Source organism: Drosophila guanche, unplaced genomic scaffold, assembly GCF_900245975.1.
Source record: "Drosophila guanche unplaced genomic scaffold, DGUA_6, whole genome shotgun sequence".
Classification (NCBI taxonomy): Eukaryota; Metazoa; Arthropoda; class Insecta; order Diptera; family Drosophilidae; genus Drosophila; species Drosophila guanche.
In genome coordinates, this window is record NW_022995743.1 from 13279569 (window position 1) to 13301450 (window position 21882).

The 21882-nt window shown below is 43.4% G+C and overlaps 4 protein-coding genes across 5 annotated transcripts; all 4 read left to right on the top strand.

Annotated features, from left to right (window-relative positions):
- Positions 1 to 350: 350 nt before the first annotated feature.
- Positions 351 to 19119, top strand: LOC117592002. 2 transcript variants are annotated; one of them, XM_034285451.1, is made up of 5 exons: positions 351 to 355; positions 1815 to 1821; positions 17876 to 18474; positions 18539 to 18688; positions 18755 to 19119. In XM_034285451.1, the coding sequence occupies exons 2-5, from the start codon at positions 1819 to 1821 to the stop codon at positions 19086 to 19088; spliced, it is 1086 nt and encodes a 361-aa protein (XP_034141342.1). In that variant the 5' UTR covers positions 351 to 355; positions 1815 to 1818; the 3' UTR covers positions 19089 to 19119. The 2 variants fall into 2 exon arrangements, with proteins under 2 accessions (XP_034141342.1, XP_034141341.1); XM_034285450.1 differs by lacking the exons at positions 351 to 355; positions 1815 to 1821 and adding an exon at positions 17679 to 17819 and having other exon boundaries at positions 17877 to 18474.
- LOC117592003 lies at positions 4350 to 4947 on the top strand. Its single transcript, XM_034285452.1, has one exon. The coding sequence runs from the start codon at positions 4560 to 4562 to the stop codon at positions 4914 to 4916; it is 357 nt and encodes a 118-aa protein (XP_034141343.1). The 5' UTR covers positions 4350 to 4559; the 3' UTR covers positions 4917 to 4947.
- Positions 5101 to 5656, top strand: LOC117592186. Its single transcript, XM_034285788.1, has 3 exons — positions 5101 to 5247; positions 5302 to 5450; positions 5505 to 5656. The coding sequence occupies exons 1-3, from the start codon at positions 5162 to 5164 to the stop codon at positions 5654 to 5656; spliced, it is 387 nt and encodes a 128-aa protein (XP_034141679.1). The 5' UTR covers positions 5101 to 5161.
- Positions 19120 to 20189: 1070 nt separating the features above from the next.
- LOC117592041 (V-type proton ATPase subunit D 1) lies at positions 20190 to 21269 on the top strand. The gene has a single exon (XM_034285513.1). The coding sequence runs from the start codon at positions 20238 to 20240 to the stop codon at positions 21249 to 21251; it is 1014 nt and encodes a 337-aa protein (XP_034141404.1). The 5' UTR covers positions 20190 to 20237; the 3' UTR covers positions 21252 to 21269.
- Positions 21270 to 21882: the final 613 nt, after the last annotated feature.

Sequence of the window (21882 nt, forward strand, 5' to 3'; positions counted from 1 at the left end):
TTTGATTAGCACTCAAGAGCGGAATTTTAAATAATCTAAAAATATCTAAATATCTAAAAGTGTTAATGGAAATATTTAACTGGCTGAACATCGTTTTGAAACTTATTGAGTTGACCAAAGAATACATTTAGTTGGGAGCACGCATGTCAACTCAGAAGCCTCTGAAACCCCCATTTGACTTTAACATGCATCAGATGTTTGAGGCCTTCCTAAAATCCTCCTTTAATTATAAACTATATACAGTAAACCTATTTATTTTATTATTTATTTATTAATATTCCAATTTGGACTCCTCCACCTGTGCAGATTTTGCAATCACCAATTGTGGCCTACAAAATACAAAATCGAAAAAAGAGTATGATTTTCAGGCAATTAAAAAACTGGCCACGTCCATACTTTGGGTTCTTGTGGCATTTCGAGGCTATCCACCTATGGATGGCTTCGATATGGATTGGTGGCCGCTGGCTCAGCACACTGAACACCGTTAAACGTACAAATTTGGTCGCCAGACGAGGCTGATCTGGGGGGAAACGGGGAACAAACAGAATATCAAAAGCAACAATAAAACTGCAGGCGAACATTCGCCAGATTTGCATGCAAGACACAACAGTCAGATAGAGAGAGAGAGAGGTAGAGCTTATCAGAAAGGTCGCTCAGAGCCAACATGTTGTAGAGCGAGCACGTTGCGACGAGGCGGAGAAGTACACACGCCTGCGCACTTCACACACAGGTGTGTGCCTTTCCAAGGTGTATGCATATAAGGTTAGGCATTGTCAGAGACCGATCTTACAATAAATTGCTGCCAATTTTGTGGCAGGTTCGTTTGTGTTGGGTGTGTAAACGAGCCATATGTTTAATTACCCCCGAACCGAAATCGCATTAATTTACGTCCTACTTGGACGACGAATTTTCTGTCGTCGTCTCTCTCGCAATGTGTTGTATAAATTAGACAGGCCAGCATTAATCTGTCTTGCTTATGGTCATTCTTCTTGCCACATGAAAAAGCCGCAGCCGCAGCAATTGCGACAAGCCTCGCAATAGACTTGAGAGCCGACTTGGCCTGATCGAATTGACCAATCTTTGACTTGGTTTTGGGGTGGACGGGCCTGATCTTGCTTTCGGGTCTCATTAAAGCACTGAACCGTTTGACATTTAAGTGCGACGACCTCACGCATGCGCACCTCGCATTGGTTTTTCGGTGGAGCCAAGGGGATAAGATAGACCTATGTCCACAGGGCAAACATACTTGAACGGTTTTGAACTTGTTTGGTTTTCGGCCACCGTGCAGAGTCGTTGCCACTAGACCTTAGACCTTCTATCCATCGCTTGTGGCCAACAGAGAGTGCTCGTGCGCATAGACGATGATCTTGTATTGTGTACGCCCCAAGTCACCCCGACTCTCAACCCGGCTCTGCCCACCCGAAAGCAACAATAAATAATTACCGAATTGTGTGTGTTCAAATCTGTAGCTTAAGTATTACCCTCGCCAAAGCGCTCAAAACACTTTCGTTTAAGGCGAACAACAACAAGAGCAACAAGAAAATTGTATAATCAACATTAGGCACCGGGCAATTGGCAATCATTTCTGGGTACAAATTAAAATTATATTACAACATTTTCTTAGACAACAACACAAGCCCAATGATTAGAGGAGACCAAATCGAAAATGCACTCAACCATAGCAGTGGGCTCCAGCCCAGCCCCAGCCCCCCAGGCTTATATCCAGCTCCAACTGCAACTGCAACTGCAACACCAGCACTGTGCTATAACTGACCTGCCCAACAAAAAGAAGGCGGTTCGCAAGAAAAAGACAGCAAAATGAAACGAAACAAAATGAAACGAATCGAGACGAGACGAAGTGAACGCGGTCGAAAGTGAAAGTTTGTTGTTGCTCTTTCTTTCCGTTAGCTGATAAACGGGGGCGCAGTCGCGTCTCTGATTGCCGCATTGGCAGCATCACGCGAATCGCAGTCCGCGAATTCATTTGCCGGATCTGAGTTAAATAATTTTGATTGCAGCGCCAGCAATCAAATGCAGATCTGTATAAGGATGCTGCGTACCGCCGGGGTTCGACGCGCTGATGCCAACCAAGAGGGATACTTCAACTACTTATTTAATTATTGTACTTATTGTACATATTAAAATATGTGGTACAATCATCTAATCGAAAATAGCATTTCCTTTTGCATGCCTATCCATGTTCATGGTGTCGCAACACAAGTCGTACATACCCTAGGATACCCTGCTAAAGCAACGTCGTCAATCCCATGCCAAGCAATAAATGGCCAAATGCGGCCAACCCGTTGACAACTTGCAACTTCCTGCAATGCGACAAAGCACAGACCAAACCCGTTGGCCACAACTTCAAGTAGCATCTTCAGGCCACATCTCTGTCTGTCTGCCTCCGTTCCCCTTTTTCTCTTTCTCTCTTGGGTTTGCTTTTGTGGCCTTTTCTGGCCTTTGTGTTCATCGTACATTTCTGCGGTCTGATTTTAGTGCTCATCCATTTTCACTGCCAATGGCTGATTAATCGGCACCCATTTGGGGCATGCCACTGCTTCGGGTTATATAATCGATCTTTTGTTTAGAGTGGAAGTATACTCGTATGCAGCTTAATTGAGTCTGACAAATTGGTTAATGCTGGCGGGCAATGTGCAGCAGTTTCATTAAAAATGACCCACAAAGCAGGAGGAAATGCACTCTACTATTAATGGGATTTCGTCTGATTTGCAATGTTCGATGGATCAATTTTCAATACGAACTTAATTAAAGTATTATCTATTAGCTATAGCTGTAAGCAAATCATAATGTTGATGAGCTTTCAAATCAATAACCACCTAAAGCCCATCCAACCCGAATTCATTAGTGTTGATGTTACTCCAATTAAATGAGTTAATGAAATTAATGTAAACAAAGATAAGAAATAAGAATATATATCCGCACACTCAATTGTAACTATTTATCTAACTTACTTTTACTTAATGAAAAGTTCATATAATTGCTGCTCGTTACAGTCACAATTCATGTGCTGAACCCACTTTGAATCAATAGAAAGTGGTGATCTGATTTCACTATCCAATAGCACCCAAGCCTCTTGGCTATGTCGGTGAGATAGTTGGGCAGGCAGGCAGAATTGTGTGACACGATGTCTAAGACGTTATCGATTCAATGGGCAACTAATTGACTAGCCTAAATGGATGCTTGACTTGGCTCAATCACTTTGCCGCAAGCCAAACTTCAAACTGCACAAGACACGCACATGAAATTTTCCTTAAATACATGCAAATTGGTTGGAGAGCCTGGCAAAAATTGCCAGAAATAAACGGTTTTTTTTGCATAAATATTTTCTTGATTGGTCTCAGATGCAACCCACTAGAAAATGGCAGTCCCCATCAAGAGGGAGCGACGCCAAGAGCTCTTAAATTTCTCTCCATCTAAAGCCAATTATCGAAACTGATTTCCAGCCTTGACCAGCAGTCACTCAACAATGCTGTCAACAGCATTTTATAAAAGTGCGTTTTACGAATTGATTAACAAACAAAAACGAAACAACAAAAACTACTAACTACAAAAAAAATAATAATAAGGTTGAACATGAGATAGTTGTTTTTTTTTTTACTCTTGTTGTTTGCGTTTTTCTGCTTCACGCATTTCATTTATTAGTTGTTTTTGTGCAGTAGGGTAGGTGGCAGATGAAAGGGATTATCCGATAAACTGTTTTAATTTGCCGTTTATTGGAGAAGCCAGATCAAGTTTCTACTACTAAATTGAAATCTGGTGCATTGCATTTTGTTGTAAGCAAGAGGTTAATGAATTCGAGCTGGGAGAACAGTCAATTACACGAACAACAGCAGGATACCCGCAGTTTTGTTGATTTTGCCGCATATTAAAATAATTGTTGAGCAGAAGAGAAATTGGAAGATATATAAACCCTTTTCCAATATTCCCAATCAACCCAGGACATTCTTTCAATTCCAAATAGGTGTTTAGCTCCCAGATTAGTAAATATAGAACAGAGAAAACATTCGACTCAACATTTAAAAAGTTTTCCCTTGGAAGCCTAGTTAAAGCAGATGATGCAGTGATACTCCCACAAATGCAAGTAATAGTCTTTTACTCGGAATATTCACAGTAGCCGAAAGTATGCTATGCTTCACTTTTTTGTGTCCATTATTTGCAAGTACGATACATGTATCTGCGATGTAGACGTAACGTTCAAGGTACAGCAGATGTATAATATATTTATGAACATTGTACCCAACCAAAAATTGAAAAAAAGCATCTAAAGCATTGAACAAATTCGCACAGGCCTTTAACAATGGGCATTGGCTCACCCAAGGTGCCCAATAACCACTCCACCTTCTGTTATCATATTCCAATGTCAGCCAGAAGCTCTCTTTATTTGGACAGGTGTAAATCTTGTCGTTCTTCGAAAGATATATGCGGCTTTCTTTTATATTGAAAATGTTCTAGGCAGAAACTAATCGTCAACGAGAACTATAAATAGTCCATGCCATAGAGCCAAATGGCAAAGACCATTGAAATCACCAACAAGCAGAATGAAAGCCGCTCTAGCCCTGTCCACACTCCTGGCGATCCTGGCCCTAGCCTGCGCCTTCCTTACTGGCAGCACCATCAACAGCAGCACTGGGGCCAAGGTGTGTGTGCTGAGGAACTGCAGCTTGAATGCCACAACCAATGCCTGTGGACGCTATGGCTCCTCCAATCTGTGTACCCGTTTCAGGAACAGCTGCGTGCTGCGCTACCAGTCGTGTGTGAGCTCCACCACTTACACGGCCGTGGCCCTGTCCAGGTGCTCGTCGATCAGTCTGAATAGTCGCGGAATCTGCGGTGGCTCATCCTCCACTTCCAGCTCGACTTCAAATGTTATTCCCATCATCATACGCCGAGGTTAAATATTGTTAAGTGAATAAACCTTTGGAAACCCACAGAAACTAGTTATGTCGCTCAAGGTTGAAGATCTATGAGAGAGAGATCTATGTATTAGCTCAGCTGAGAGTCAATTTAAACTGAAATTAATGTGGTAACTAGAGCAAAGTGTTTATAAAATTTTTTGCAAAGCAAATACAGATGAAATTGTATAAAAGCCAAAGCTATTCAGTTAATTGTCATTCAGTTTTGTACAAACAAAGAACCCGCCATGAAAGCCTCTTGCTACTTGTGTATCATCCTGGGCCTGATCCTCCACCTGGCCATGTCCAGCAGCAGCAGCAGGACAACCGAGGGGTTTGACCATTCGGTAAGCAATTCCTAGACCCGAGCTAACCCAAGTTCCCGCAGAGCTCAGAGCTGTAAGAAGAACGTTCAGAGTAGCTGTAATGCCACGACCAGATCATGTGGACGCTTTGGAAGGGCCAATCTCTGTCAAGCCTTTAAGAACGACTGCCAACGCAGGATATCGAACTGCAACAACAAGGGCCTGACCGCATGTGAGTGGAATCCTGCTGATTTTTGTAACTTTTATCTGGAAATATCCCTTTCAGTATATCGCAAGGTCAACTACAGTCTCTGCAAGAACATGCCATTGGATAGGAAGCTTCCCTGCGGTAGTGGCAGCAACGCAGTAAAGGCCAACGCTAGTCAACAACAAACATCCACTTCTGGGGGCACAAAAATTATTAAGGAATCTGGCTAATCAAATCAGATGTCCACCTGAGTATAAAACGAGCTCTGCATAAATCTCAAAACAAGTAAGATAGTGTAGATTTGGGACTAGAAAATAAGAGCGTAAATTCCATAAATATTAATACTTTCAATTAAATTTAAATGTTTTATTTTAATGTCAGTAGCAAATGCTCCACTCAATTGTTTATTTGTTCATATGTCAGACATGATGTATTGCAGCATTGTATTGCAGTGTAAATATGTACATTGATGAACCATTTCGCATAATTATGTACAATATCTAGATGTATCTATAGTTCTACACTAACCCATGCCGAAGACATCCACCTTAAAAATGCATATTCCACTTTTTTGTTGAACTGCCTAAAAGTATGATTCATATTAGGTATGAGCTATTCAAGAGTTAGTTAATTGATTTAATTGCTCTCTGGCATATTTAAATTTCCTAAAATATCTACTGCACACACGTGACGTAGTCCCATCATCTCTTTCTTTTTCGCTCTAAAGTATTTGCACAATTGGGCAGGCAAAGAAATTTGAAGTGCAAATATGTGTTTAAAGAATGGATGAGGAAATATTATAATACACATCTTCCAAGGCCAGACAGAGACACGTTCCTTGGAGGGGTATAAAACCTAAGAGCTCCTCTGAAGAAACAACCAGAAGCAAAAATCAATTGCAGAATGCGTCTCGCGCTGTCTTTGCTGCTTCTGATCGCCCTGATCGTGGTCGCCTCGCAGGCGCAAAAGAAACAACGACGCATACGGGCGAAGGCCTTGAACAGTGCAAAACCTCGCCAGGTGCGTGCTAGGGCAAATAGCAATGTTAGGGCCAGCACAAACGCCGGGCGCCGGAGTTCGGTGAGCGGACGTCGCTCTACGGCATCTGGTAACTCCCGAGGTAAGTCGGTGATAATCACTAACGGTAATGGCTCCAGCAGCAGTAGCAGCAGCAGTTCTACGCCCTCCTCGCGCTGTGTAAGCACCAGCAGCAGCTGCTTTGCCAACTCAAACGTCTGCGGGCGCTGGAGCACGACACGCCGGTGCCACAGATTCAGGAACCGCTGCCTGATGGAGCGAGCTAATTGCCGGACAAGTGTCTCAAGTGAGTGCGGAATACCCCTTCATGCATTTCTGGTATTCATCAGTTTTTCCCATAGGCTGGAATGTGGTCAATCTGGGTAATTGTACGAGCATTTCGGTAAATCGGACAGGAACCTGCATCAGCACTTTCTCCTCTACGTCGTCATCGTCCTCAACTTCGACATCATCCTCGACCGGTGGCTGGGCCAGCATTCTGTCGTCTCTTTTGGGCTCATCTTCATCGTCGAACATAACACCCATAATTATAAGAAGGGGTTAGACTACCACGTGTAGTCCCAAAAGACTTAGGGAAAAAATACTGAAACTGAAAAAGAAAACAAACTACTTTTGTGCATAAATATGTACATATACATAAGTAAACTCTAAACGCTTTTCGACCTTTATGTTTGCAAAAGCAACATTCGATTTTACTGAGGCTAAATTTACTCTCCTCAAGCCTCATTTCTACAATTTTCCGAACTTTCAGCGCTTACATTTTTCGGAATTGACCCAGTTTCCCAGTCCCATATGTATGTACGCACGCGTAGATATATATGTATGTACATACCATGTGCATATGCATGTGCGGGGATTTATTTTCTGGCATTCTAATTGCATCCGCAGGCACCCGCCGTTCACATCCGCTGGCTTTGTGCAACAACAAAAAATGGCGCAAAAAATGGCAAACTAAAAAGCAAAAGTTCCATAAATTTACATTGTCTGCGTGACCATAACCATAATTTCCCCCTCGTTTTTCACCCACATAAAACGTACAATTTATGCGATTGCAATTAAAAAAGAACGAAGGGAACCACTTTCCAGCATTCATCATTGCGATAGGACGAGCTCTTCATGCGAGTGTGGGTCATGTAATGCCAAAAGAGTTGCAAAACCATTTAAATAAACGATTCTGATCAGCGGCGAGATTGAATGACAAAACCAGGACGCTTTCGTCCTGCCATAAATAAATAAGTGACTATTTATGAGAGGACTATAGACAATAAATATGCAATATTTATTCGTTACAGCTAGGGATAAATATTTATACATATATAATGGAATATAGTCTCTAGCAAGCACCGATTCCTCCCAGAGGGAAAATCCCCGCACAGAGTGCCCCTGTAGCATCTACGACTCCCGTTTGACCATACACTGTAAGAAAATGTCAGAAATTATAGAAGCTTTCTGGTTCCAAAACCTTGCGTGGAGATTAATGGGATATTTGAATAATAAACGCTGCATTGGTGTTGCTCCCCTACTTGTTGCTAAATAATTACCCGTTTTTCCCAGGCAAGTATCAAAGCTGTACTGACACTCGTTGCGATAGTATTTACAGGTGGAGGTGGCGACTATTCGCACGCAGACGGGCGTGGTCTTGGAACAGGATCTCTTTGCGGCCCAAACACAGAAGATGCCGCTACGATTGGTTAGGAAGAGGCGTCCCTCCATTGGAGAGGTGAAGCAGAGGACCAGCAGGCAACAGAGGAGCAGAGGGAAGAGCTTCATTATCTTGCTTGTGGATTGATGGATTGATGTGTCGGGAACTGACTGCCCTGGAACCAATCGGTCTACTCGATTTTATAGTAGTTACCTTTGCTGGCTCTTTGTTGAAGACAAATACGAGTATTTGCCCCGAATGAAAGTGAAATTCGAAATTGTAAGCTGGAACAATCACGCTACTAAATCAAACTCGATTTTCGCTCTGACTGTGTTTGCCAAAATCTTTCGTCGGAAAAAGCCAGAGTAAATGTTTGCCCGAACAAACAGAAGGTGGCAGTGCCCCACAGCCATTTGGTTAATGAGCTAATGAATAAATAACAACTTATTGTGCTGGATTCAGTTATGTATTTTATCAGATTTTTTCAGGTGGGTTCCGATTTAATTGGCCTGGACTTCAGAGGGAGCCTTACAGATATGTTTCCTATTATTAATATTATTAATTGTATTTCCATTAGGAGTATGCATTGAACATTTTTGAATAAATAGCACCTACACACCTTCTGGCCTTGCCCTACCATAATAATTACCAAATTAGGTAATTTGGATTGGTGCGAAAAATGAAGTAAAAGTAAAATCAAGTGTGTCGTGTGTCAAAAGTCGTGTACGTGGAAGTAGGAATGTGAGAACAATTGTGAGTTTTCCAAAGTGGAATCGCTCTTTCTCTCTCTTGCACTACGTCAGGGCCATCAGTCGCCGTCCTCCGACTGTCCATCATGCGAGGGGCCAGTCCCATGGATACCATCTTCCCCACCTGCTCTCCCTAAAGTCGAGTATGTCTCGACACATTTCCATGTCAGTTCTGAGTTGGTATGTCATGTTATGGGCTCATTTCGTTGCATTTGCATGTAAAACTGTAAATGTTCCGCCCCTGTGTGTGCGAGTGCTATTTCTACGAAAGAAACTCACAAAAAGAGTACATTTCCTCCTTCATTCAGTTGGTCTTTAAATATAAAACCAGACCGTGCGTATTCGTGCGGGAAACCGAGAGTAAAATATCGTCATGCTAAGCCGGCTCCAGGCACCCAAAAGATATATTTTACTAGAGTATTTAGAAATCGTTTTCTCATATTTTTCTCGTATGGACATACATGTGTATTTCTCGTTCGTTTCTGCTTGGTGTTGTTTTCTGGCTGCTTGCTTTCGCTTGCTTTACTGTTTTATCGCACCTTAGCAACCTCTGGCCGACCCCGCCCTTCTCTGCCTGTTTCTTCCCCCTCTCTCTGACCAGGATGAAGGCGATAAAGTGCGGGGCGTTTCGGCTTCGCTTGCCTTTCGTGTTGTTGTTCTTAAAGTATATTTCCCAATTGCATTTTGCATGCCATGGCATGTTCGCCATGTCATTTCGCTTGCTCGCACAAAAGTATGTAACGGTATAGCACAAGAAATGAGTACTGGTGAAACTAGGCTGGCTATTGCAGCTCTGCACATATTACGTTTTCACTAAGAAATATTTGTATTTTGTATAAAAAGCGTTGGCAAAAAGCAGTCCATGCAAATAAAGTGGTAACATACGGCCGGCACTTCGCATCTATTTCTGAAATGCCATATTTGAGTTTGGCTGTAACTCGTTTGCTTGGTACTGAACTCTAAAAAAATATAACAAGGTAAACGGGAGAGTGAGCAAGATGGAGTGCGCTTTTGTGCTCTTTGCGGAATTCGAAGCTTAAGCAGTGCACAAAGAGGAGAGCAGGGAGAGAGTGAGCAAAGCTCGTTCCGTTAATTAGTGGGACATTTTGATCGGATTGCATGTCATTCGACATGCTTATCGCGGGTTGCTGTTGCTGTTGCTGTTGCTATTCCTGCTGATTCAGTGTGCCGTTAAACATACGAGTACAAGGGTATATTTCATTTGTCATTCCGTTACCAGTTACAGCTACCAAATGAAGAGTATTTTTACTTTTTAAAATTATCAAAACCAAAAAATACACATGTATCAATCTCCTCTATCCCAGAAAGTTCTCACTGCTACTATATTCATAATTCGTTTTATTTACTCTGCTAAAGGGTATCAACTTTTGTCGTTTCTAGTTTCTGTTGCTTCTTTTTGGACAAGGTCAAAGCGCCTTGCTGCGCCATAATAATAAAACAGCAGAATTAAATATCATAAAATGTGTATTTATTAATATAATTATCGTAATCTCAGCCCCAAGGCAAGACCGCGTTCTTTCGCATTTCCCCCCACTTTCCCTCTGTTTTCCGAGCTGCCTTTTCACTGCAGTTGTTTGCTAATTATTTTTCATTTTCATTTAACTTTTGCCCGCCTTGTTTTCCAAGTATTTTCCCCTTCTGGGTGTCTTTCTTCTGTTGCTTCTTCTGCGTCTCTCTTGTTTAATGAGCTTTCCGACATGGCGCTGACATTTTGCGCTGTTTTCTTTTTACTTTTGCTTCTTTTTACTTTGTTTTCTATTAATAAGCTTAACACTGCACTTGTATTTGTTGCTGCATGTCTTCAGTGGCATTTCCCACTTGGACCCACACTTTTCCCAGTGCTGCATTATGTATGAGACTTGTTTGTCACGCTAATTGAATAATATTTCTATAATTTATGAGTATTTCAGTGCATGGGAGAGTAAATTGTATTTTTCATAGCACACTTCTGCGAGCAACATTAATGCTCGCAAAACCAAAAGAAAAAACAGCACCATGAAAAATGTTGGTCCGCTGACCACAGAGATTTACCTGCAATATACTTTTATTGTATCTTTAGGCATCCATACATACATATGTAACTCTTTCGTGTAATGTTTCTTTTTACTGTTCCACTAACTCGTTCGTAACCTTCTAATGTCAATCAGCGCGTCATCAGTGGAGTCAAAGAACTGTCCTGTCTCGGGGATAACAAATAAATCAAACTTGCAGACATACCTATTCCATATAGGTAGAATCTGTTTTGTCATTTACAGCAATAAATTTCATATTATTTTTAGCTTTAAGGGGCGCCCATTCGGCACATGTCCCAGTAAGATATGTACGCCCACATTTACTACCAGCACGAGGCCCCGAGGCCTTCAGACCTTCCCCCCCCCAAACCAGCAGCAACGAAACATCGAGAGTCAACAAAAGTCTTTACGGCAGTGGCAGGGGCCGAGTCATAGTCATCCCCGCCTGGGCACCGGTTCCAATTTCCTGTCAATACATTCCAAATGGATCCCACCTAGAGCCACACATACATACGAATACAAGTATATCCTGTTCTGTGAAGTTCCGTGTCAACTGCGCGTCCGCAAAAACCGATTTTCGGATAACAAAAAAACAAAGAGAAATAATAATAATAACACTAAAAGGGAAAAGCAGGAAAAATAAGGAAAAACCGGCGCCTGACACATACAAAACATTTGTTTGTTATACAGACTAAATGGATGTGGATGGGAAGAATCGTTCGATAGAGTGGGTGGAGGCGAAGGGCCTGGTATCCACTCCAGCTCCCACTCTCCTCGAACAGTGTTTTCTGCGTCGCACTCACGAATTATCGATAAAACATGCTCAATGATGGTGGTGTGGGTGGTGTGAAGGGAGAAGCGGGAGGGAAGCGGCAGGCGGTAGAACTGGCAGGGAAACTCTGTCTCATTACGCCCCCAACGAGCATGAAAGTGAATAAAAGAAAGCAAGGAGGCAGGCTGAAAATTGAAAATGGAAGCGAGTTTGTCTCCACTTCTTTTGCTTGTTTTTCACCATATTTTTCTGTTTCTCAGTCTGCTTTCTTGAATTCTTTCATCTTCCATAAAAAACCTCTAAGCCTCGATTTTCTACCTTTCATTTTTTACCGTTTCTTATCCCACATCTTTAGCTTAGTTTTTATTCCCCTTGAGCTACGTCTGCTACCTTATCTATTACTTTTTATCTTCAATCTTCTTTCAACCGCTCATTTTCATCAACTTGCCTCTCTCTAGCTCACTCCACTTCTTTGCTACTATTTTGCTTCAATTACTTGTCGCTATTCTTTGGTTCAATTTATTTGTATTTTCCTTGCTACATTTGCTGGCAAAATCAAATTATTGCATGTGTCACAAACTTTGAAACTATTCTCGGGGTGCCGGAAACACCGAACACGACCAAACAAACACACAAAATATCTAACCGGAAAATATACGACTATCGACCATATAACTAGATATATTACAAGACATTTTGCCTTTAGGCCCCACCCCCGGTTTGGTAATAAAAACGAATTTCATTCGACTTTGTCATCGTTTCATGTTCGGGTTAAACGGTTTGTCGAAAGTTTCCAATTTTCTACATTTTTTGTTGTACATGATTTACATGCAATAGTAAGGTCTGGGAAAATGAAAGTTTGATGAGCTATTACTCATATTGACAAGAACCCCCATTTGTCTGGGCTGATTGGGGAATAGATGGTCAGATTCGGCCTCGCCCGCATCGCGTATACGCAGTGTCTGCTGTCAGACAGTCGAGTGGAAAAGTTTGTGTTCATTGATGTTGAATTTAAAGGTTCATTTTAAAACGAACATCACATAATGGAACGTCCTTTTACTTGATGTGCCGACATATATACAAAATAAGCAGGGGGTAGATCTGGTCCATAAAAATGGTTACAACTTTAATAATAATAATTATTTTCATATTAACCTATACGTTTGTCTCATCCCATGGACTGATGTGTGCTCTCGCATTTCAGCCTGCCTTCCACAACGCTGGGCTAGTGTAAATGCTTGTTCAGTTTATTACAACAAAAGTTAGCACCTAAACACATTTATCTAACATGTGCACAAAGTGCCATGCTTGGCAGCCCTGTCACTTAAGCACTTAAGTTCTAATTGTTACGCCAGCCCTCTGATTACCCAGCCTCTAATCTACTTGTCTTTGGGCTGTGTTTAAGTATTTCAGATAGAAACTGTCGATTACCAAATAAGAAGCTGTATGGAAATTCAACACATTGTTGCATGCCTACAATTGATTATCAAGTCCTCCGTCGTCCTAGTAAAAATATCAATTTCGGAGATACAATAAAACAGGAAAAGTCAATTCAAAATTGTTTGGAAGGAACGATGTGTGACTCAGTGCGGAGTATGTTTGTGTGAGATGTAGCACATGTGAGACACGTCAACATTCAATTTTCTAATGAAATTTTCATTGTAATAAAGCACGAGACGGAGCAGATACAATGGGGTGGCGGGTGGTAGGCGGAGCCAGTGGGTGGCAGGAGTCTGGGGAAACGGGGCCACGCCCATGCTTAAGTATTCATGGGAAGCACAGTGTTGCTCTCCCTCTGCCTCTCTCTTTAGCTTCCTCTCTTTCCCTTCCAGCCGGATCCAGCCCGGACAGCAACCAAAATTTCTGTGTGTGTATGTATAACATGGCTTTACACTGTATGCTTCCTCTCTATATCTATCTTCCTCTCTCTCGTTTGCTCCCACTGCCCTTCTCTGTTGGCAAATTGCCTCCCCAAGTACAGAGTCCAACATGACCTACATTTTCGGGTCCTGGGGCCTCTGTAGCTAAGCAACTCCTTGTCCTGGGCCTGGGCCTGGGCCTGGGACTGGTCCTGGGAAGCAGCAGCTCCGTTCCACAACACGAAGTGGCAAAGGGAAAATAAGCAGTCCACAAGGCACGCAGCACGCATAGGCAAGTGGTATATCCCCATCCCATCTGCAGCCTTCATTTCTTCTTCCTACACCCCATTCGGGGGTGTATAAAAATTGTTTTCGGTTGCTTATTGGCAACAAATTTGCGTGCCTTGCATACAGAGCATCAGACAGAGAAAAAGAGACTAAACAAACACCGAGAGGGTACAATGCAGAGAAAGGTTTCTCCGATAAAGGTTTCTCCCACAGCGACTTCATTAGAAAGTCTCCCAAAAATTACAAAAGAAACAAACAAAGAAACGAAATTCTCTAGGCGTTAAATGCAGCACACGAAAAGAATTTATTAACTTGTCGGAGAGATTTTTGGTAAGATTTTCGAAGGTGCGACGGTTGGTTTACCACTAACAACTGAATTTTTTCGCAGTCTCATCAATCACTCGGCGTGGACATTTGGTGTTTGGACTAAATTAAATAACAGTGGTACGGGGAGGACCAGGAGGAAGCGTTATAAGGTAAAAGCTATTTGACAAGAATAAGGAGAGAGAGTAGTGCTAGAGAAAAGAGAGAAAAGCGAAGAACAGGGAGAACGAATAGCCAGGAAGTAACATTGAACACGACCCCGGTGCACGTGCCGGCATTTTGGCATTTATTGTTGACTTTGGTCAAACAGAAACGTATACAAAATATATCAAAAATAAATATAGAAACATAATATTTGAAGATAATCCAAGCTGACTGATAGCCAACACGTGCCTGGGGTCATGTGAAACAAAATATTTTTCTTCCATCACAATTAATGGATAGGAGGAAGTAGTTAGAAGTAGAAATAATAATGGCAATAATGGGCATTTCATAGTGATACAATTTACCGAATATAATGATAACCATTTGATTCGAAATTACTTATATTTAATTCCTTTCTAAGAGAAGAGTTGAAACAATTAGAGTTAAATGTAAAGTTTCATGAAATCCTTGACATGACATCTTAGAAAAACTTTGAAAAGAGTCGCTTTCCTTGAATCATTATTATGCATCTTTTTTTTTTCAATTTTACCTTGGCAAGGAAAGAGAAACTTTGTGAATATCATACAGATTGTAAGCAGACAGGCCAAGAAGGATTCCAAGCCTCTGCAAGTGTGGAGCTGGGCTCAGTTTATTAGCCAAGTTAACTCTGTGTCGCTGTGTCGCTCGCTTCACAGTTCAAAAAATTCAAATTACAGAGAAGGCTGGGAGTCAAACCAAACGAAAGAAAAGCCGAGCAGAAGCCCAAAGTTTCTGAGACAACTTGAGCGTGGCACTGTGGCAGGTTGCTCCATAAAAGAACCAAACGTTACCGACCCAAAATACATGCTAGACTGCTCCGAAACACACACACACACACACACACACACACAATGTAAAGGCAGAAAAGGGACTTTCCCGTGCAAAAGTCTACAGTGAAACTGTCAAACAGAAACAAACCTTGAAACAAAACGAAAAAAGAAGAATCATGAAATATTCATCTGAAACTTGTTCAGGAATCGGCCGAGTTAGTTTCGTTTGAGTTTTGGGTGTGACTACATTATCAACTGAGAACATTTCCTCAGCTTTTTTCTTGAGCATGGGCCGGGGCCAAGACTAATGGAACCTGGCAACAACTAAACTCAATTGTCGGAAGGAACCGCCAGAATGATCAGATCCCACTAACATCACATTAAATCCATTAGGTTTCCCCAACAGAAACTATTCCACCAATGCCCAATATATTTACATCCATATGTAGTGTAAGTATAACAACAATCTCTTGGCGTCTGGCTTAAGGGAAGCCTCCTGGGGGGTATATCTTAAATGTCCGTTGGCAATAACCAGAGTGACCTTCCTACCGCCAGACCAAGCATTATAAGAACACTTTCACAAAGGTTCTTTATGGGGTTTCATACCGACCATTCTGTCACCCACCATTACAACAGTCGGCAAGCACCGTTAGCCTGCCGTTTCTTGTTTCTTGTTTCTCGTTTCCTTTTCCTTGTGCCCATTGTTCCATGCCATTCCCGTTCTCTCTGTCTCTGTATCTCTCACTCTCTCTATCTCCCTCGCTGTCCCTCTACCACTATCTCGCCCGCCCGCTGTTGGGTTGTCCGGATACGTATAATCTTCCAAGGCAAAAGTAAACCACAAACAAATTTATAGCTGCAATGCGGCCAGGCCAAGCATAACGGGGAAACATTTCTGTGAAATTTGCACTCACTGTCGTAGATAGTCATGAAGGAACCGAACCAGCAAAAACAAAAAGAAGAAGCAAAAGTCAAGTAAGGACTATGAAAATATATAACAATAAGCAGCAAAAGCTGGGAAATGCTGCCAAGGCAACGCCAACAGCAACAGCAACGGCAACGGCAACGGCAGTGGCAGCGCCAACGTCGTGTCCTCGTCGCTGGAGCTTAATGAGCCAGCTAGTAGACAGCTCGAATCGGTTCGATGTGGGACATGGTACAGTGAGAGAGCGCCTAAGAGAGAGAGAGCTACGGTTTTTGGCTGTCCCTTTTGGGCTGCACATTCTTAGCCTTTGCAGTGCCGTTAGAGGTTGGCGTTGTTCTGCTGTGGCGCTTTACATGGCCATTTGTTACGTATGTGGAGCAGCAGAAGCAGCAGCAGCACCACCACCACCATAACCAACACAAAAACCAAATCTCCTGCAAGCTCTCTGCGGCTCTGCTGTTCTCTTTCGCTTCTCTCTCTCCCTGAGCTGTTTATGCGTCATTTTTTTACGTTTTCTGCTTTGACTGACTCTCTCTCTCTCTCTCTCGCTATGTATCTCTCTCCCTCTCTTGGTGTCCCTTGTGTGGTTCATCTATCGCTCAACGCTTTCCTTACCATCTTTATCACGCATCAACATGGCCAGAGCCAAGGGGCACCAGCAGTAACAACAAATATTTCTTCTTGCTCAATTTTATTTCCGTCCTTTTCTTGCATTTTTTATTTTATTTCTTTTTTTTGTATTCCTTGTACTTGTACTCCTGCTGGTTCGTCAGCACTGCAGCATTTTTTTACTCAGACAAGCACATTTGTTCTGTTGCCGAACCTTTGCAAAGGTTTGCTGGGGCTGGCTGGCTGGCAACGCTTTCAGCAAATGCTCGCCATTCATTTTTGTCATCGCAGTCGCCATTGTTGGTGTTGGTGTTGTTGCTGCTTCTGCCTGGAAGCTTTTGGACTGCTGCGGTTGCTGCTGCTGTTGTTGTTTGTTCTTTTTGCCTCTCCAGATGCCGTCTCATACTTGTTGCGCTGACGCCTGACGCAGCAGCTGTCATTGCGGTGGCTCTCCGCCCTGGGAAATGGTTTTAGTGGAATGGTTGAGGTGGGCATGGAAATGGAAATGGGAATGGCAATGGGCATGCCACATGGGAAGTGGGTAAGGAAATGGAAATGAAATGTGTTTAGGAAGGGCGCTGTGGAAGTTCTCTGTCCGATGAATTGGTGTGTTTTTGCACGAGGGGTGAGGAATTGCCTTTTCACTTTATGTGTGCAATTTTAGAGTTTGAAATTTGCGGATAGTGTCAATCCACCATTTACGTCTGTATAAGAATTGTATAAAAACTGGAGTTGAAATACAAATATCGTTCAACTGATGTGCACTTTCCATTAAGATTTAGTTTCCACTTCCTGACCACCTTTGTGTTCGTTTCATGGTCTTCTTCAGCTATTTCTCTCGCTTCCTCTCTTTTCCTCTGCTCATTCACGCCGCGCCAGTTGTCATAATGCGGCATGGCTAAAAGTGTCTTAACAGCATTATCCCTAATCCACCTGTCATTGTCTGATGCTACTCTGGCTCCCTAGGTAAATCCATTCTTCAAACATACCCTTACCTTTACATAATTATTAGAAGACTATCCCAGCGTTGCAGCGGTAACCAGGCAACAATTTAAACAAAGTAAACATTCTCTTAGTAATCATCAAAATATTGCCAGCTTGGCTCAGAAGCTATGAAGCTTGGCTATGAACAGAGAAATACAAACGACAAACGATTACACATAAGGAAGGATCAAGCTCCCCGAAAAAAACGTGAAAATGGGTGAGTTTAAAAGAAAGTTTTCCAAAGAAAATGGAGCCCACTATTGCCTGCCTTTAGACGGAACCTCTCTGCGTGCCGTGAGAATTGAGTGTGTGCTGCGAGTCCTGCAGGAAGCTGTAGAGATAATTAAGATGTCGTTGCTTCTGCCCAAATTGCTTCAGGAGCCGCAGAAACTTCGCCAGGTGCTCGAGGGTACCTCTTACGAGGAGATCCTCAAGCCGGTTGAGGATCTACTGGAAAGCCATATGACCCGCGTGGGGTCAGAGCTGACGCTCCCAATCGACCACGAAACGATCAGGATTCTCGACTACTTTCAGAAAAACTACCAGATCTACAAGTTCTTCCCCCAATTAATGCGCAACCTGAGTGACAGGGACCGCACCATTTTAGTCTCGTTCCAAGTTCTCTTGGACATTGCCAAAGACCATTTGTACCGATCATCCCAGAGCGAAATCAGCAAGGAGCGGATGCTGCACGAGATGTACCACAAAAACGAGGACATACGGAAAAAGATCGCGAATTTGCGGAAGGACCTGGCCACCCGCCGCGTTATGGAGAAATGGAAGATGGCGGCCAAGGGCATCTACCTGGTGAAGGTCGAGGACGATCTGGCCTACAAGAAGTGGCAGAACAATGTCCGCATTCAGAATGAGATGTGAGTGCAAGCCTGCATCCGCACCTCCTCCCGATCCTTACACTTTATATTTCCCCTTCGCCAGCGAGAAATGTAGCCGCGCCATGCGCATTAACCACAGGAGCAGCTTGGAGAAGCAAAAGGAGCTGGAGGAACAGCTGCAGATTGCCAAGGAGGCCTACTCAAAGCTCACCGATAAGCATCTGATGGAAGAGCAGGAGGCCCGCAATGAAAAGTAAATGTTACTTCCCTTTTTATAACATTCCTAACACCGACACGACCCTTTTCGCCTGTCTTACAGGAACAAGCTGCTGCTGCAGCTTCAGAGTCTGGTAAAGAAGTACGACGCAAACATAGGTGATGTAATGCGGGAGAATCTGGTGCTCCAAGACCAATATCTGGTGGCTAAGAAGGCGCTCGATAGCTTCATGGTCGTGTACCGGCGCGAGGAGGCCATCTACAATGACATCGTTGTGCAGCGTGAAGAGGAGGAGCGCCGGCGCCAACAGCAGCGTCTCGTCGTCTTCATGATGAATCGGGCAGCTTCGAAGATACAAAAATATTGGCGCAAGTGGCGCAAAGATCAGCGCAAGAAGAACAAGCGCCTGAAGAAGGGAAAGAAGGGGAAGGGCTAGGGTAATACATTTGGGTTTTCAATACTTTCGTTAGTTGCACAATTTATGTTCGCGAAAATATTCAAGAAAATGATTAAAATTTGTTTGCATAGCATAGATTTATGGGTTGTTAAAGAGAGCTAAATCAGAATTAGCTTGGCAACGTACGCTCATCCAGATGGATACATTTAAAAATGCCCTCCAGTAAAATCTTATCCAATTGGATTAAAGAAATCCAATCCATGTTTTGGTAGGAAAAGGAAAAGGTGTGGGTACCCCTGCATCACGATGTCGCTTGAGGGGCTTCTGCTTCGACAGCGACAATCCAGAAGATAGAAACGCCTGTCCAAATGTTTACCCCACACGCATACACAGGGCGATGTGTCAGGGCAGGCGTGGGATGGGTGGAGCTACACAGACAGAGTACGAGCCGCAGCCCAATTTCATGTCTTACGGGGCAAACGAAAAATGGCGCAATGCTGTCGTCGCGTCGACATCGTCGCTCTTTGACCCTGCCCCATGTTTGCTGCATTGTTACTTCATTTTCGTTTTCGTTACCCACCCATTCGTCTACACCTCCACCTGCTCCTCCTCCTCGCTTGCACCATTTGGCATGTCTAATTTTCGCAGAGGTTAACATACTTAACTTGTTGGCATGCGTTGCAAGGCTGCTGCTGTCGCCATCGCCATCGCCATCGCTGTCGCTGTCGCTCTTGCGATTGCAACGAACGGCGCAACATTGCGACACTTTTCTGCGGCAAAAGAATATGCACCGCAGCTGGAAAATGCGCAAAATCGTTGGTCCCATCCCAGTGGAATGGACACAAGTATGTGGTGGACTTGTGTATGTGTGTGTGTGTGTGTATTACATTCCACATTGTAATTGCAGATATTTTCTGCTGCTGCCTCTTCTCGCCATCGCTATCGCTGACCACGGATTAGTTGGTCAATCTAAGTTCAATTTTAGTAAATTAACAAATAAACATGAGCAGAATGAGACTTACTAAAAAGACACAAATTTATGTTCTTCAAAATTTTGAGCTGTTTGGCTTTGAAATTGCGTAATCAATCAAGTAGGCTCGTTGCTTCACATCTAAATTAAACAATCCAGACAGACTCATTTTCTCGGCTTCAAACAAATTTTGGATCCAGGAGCATTGTAGCAGTGCCATGTCCAACAAAGATATCCTGCCCATATACCCTTCGCGGGCCAACTCTGTGATTATGAAGCTGCGCGTCCAGTCCGGGCAGCGAGGCATCAGTCTGCTAAAGCGGAAGCGGGACGCCATCGACCTGAAGCTACGTGAGCTGCGACGCAGCATGCACGAGAAGGAGAATCTTGTGGACGAGCGAATGCGGGCGGCCATCTTTTCGCTGGCCAAGGCCAATCTGCTGGGCACGGACTTCAAGCCGGTGATCGTGGCGGAAAACAAGAGCGCCACGGCAATTTTGCGCAAGGCACAGCAGAAGATCGTGGGCGTGCCGCTAAACTACTTTGAGCTGGAGGCCGAGGAGCGTGGTGCCTTCCCGCTGGCTGGCCTCAGCTGCGGCGGGGTCCAGGTGCAGAAGGTGAGGACGCAGTACCTCAGTGCACTCAAGGATCTGGTGGCATATTGTTCCCTGGAGTACATGGTGCGGATGCTCGCGGCAGCCTCGCGACAAACCAACATGCGGGTTAACGCTCTGGAGCACGTGGTGATCCCACAGCTCATCCGTACCTACAACTACATTTGCGCCGAATTAGAGGAGTTCGAGCGGGAGGACTTTTATCGCCTGAAGCGCTCCCAGGCCAAGCAAATGGAGGCCAAAATCGCCTTCACAGAGCTGATCAGGACCAAGAACATGACGGCCAGTGAACTCGAAGACTATCTGAAGAAAGGCGTCTATGTCCACCCCGTGGCCGACACGCACTTTGACCTGGATGACTTTGACCAGGAAGCGGTCCGAGACAGGCAGCGCCAGGCGCGTTTGGAGCGTCACCAGAAGCGGGAGAGGGAGCGCCAAGAAGCCCAAAGCCGAGGAGAAACGCTGGTGCCCTTTCTAAGCTCCTTCATATCCACATACAGCATTGCAAATTTCATGCAGAGGATGACGCAACAGGTTTTGCTTACCAGCACATCGCGCCAGGACAAAACCGAGCGAACCATTCCAAGTGCACGTGATTCGTACAAGCCAGATGAATAAATTCTCCGTTTTATCCAATCGATGGTGCACATTGAGACTAGCGCTAAAAGTACAGACTAAGATCTTTCGTCCCAGTTTGCATTTAAATTTTTATCATTTAATTTTCTTTAGAACATCCACGAGTTTATTTCATTGATCCAGATTTTATAACATGCATAATTGCATATTTGCAAGTGATGCCTTCGGCTAATGGCGCCGGCGCGACCGTTAAAAGAAAATTTAAATATATTTTTATCTGCTTTATATAGAGCTTCGGTTCGGTTTACGAAGGAACGGCAAAGCAAGAGCCAGAAAAAGCCAAAGTTTGCAGATAAGAGAGCAAAAGAACCGGTTCACTCTTTGGCGTTGCGGAACGCTCTCTCGACGAGTTCTCTCTCGCTTCGAATCGGTAGAGCCACATTATTGCTGTCTATATAATACGTTTACATACATATGCAACCAAACGGTAACGCCAACGGTTTGCCAACTTTCAATATTGAAATTTATATTAACAACTTAAGTCTCTGAAAATTAAAAAATAACGACCCAATTTTGTATTTTTTTAAGTAGGGTAATTTCCGATTCTGAACTTCCTTGGCAATTATTGACCTTAAATCAAATTTTGTTGTTCCAAAATGATGGCAAAAGTACA

Coding starts and splice junctions, on each gene's coding strand:
- LOC117592003 (XM_034285452.1), top strand. CDS start 4,560: ATGAAAGCCGCTCTAGCCCTGTCCACACTCCTGGCGATCCTGGCCCTA.
- LOC117592186 (XM_034285788.1), top strand. CDS start 5,162: ATGAAAGCCTCTTGCTACTTGTGTATCATCCTGGGCCTGATCCTCCAC. Junction 5,248..5,301: donor AGCAGCAGGACAACCGAGGG/GTTTGACCATTC, acceptor AAGTTCCCGCAG/AGCTCAGAGCTGTAAGAAGA. Junction 5,451..5,504: donor CAACAAGGGCCTGACCGCAT/GTGAGTGGAATC, acceptor TATCCCTTTCAG/TATATCGCAAGGTCAACTAC.
- LOC117592041 (XM_034285513.1), top strand. CDS start 20,238: ATGTCCAACAAAGATATCCTGCCCATATACCCTTCGCGGGCCAACTCT.
- LOC117592002 (XM_034285451.1), top strand. Junction 18,475..18,538: donor GTCCGCATTCAGAATGAGAT/GTGAGTGCAAGC, acceptor CCCCTTCGCCAG/CGAGAAATGTAGCCGCGCCA. Junction 18,689..18,754: donor CAGGAGGCCCGCAATGAAAA/GTAAATGTTACT, acceptor CCTGTCTTACAG/GAACAAGCTGCTGCTGCAGC.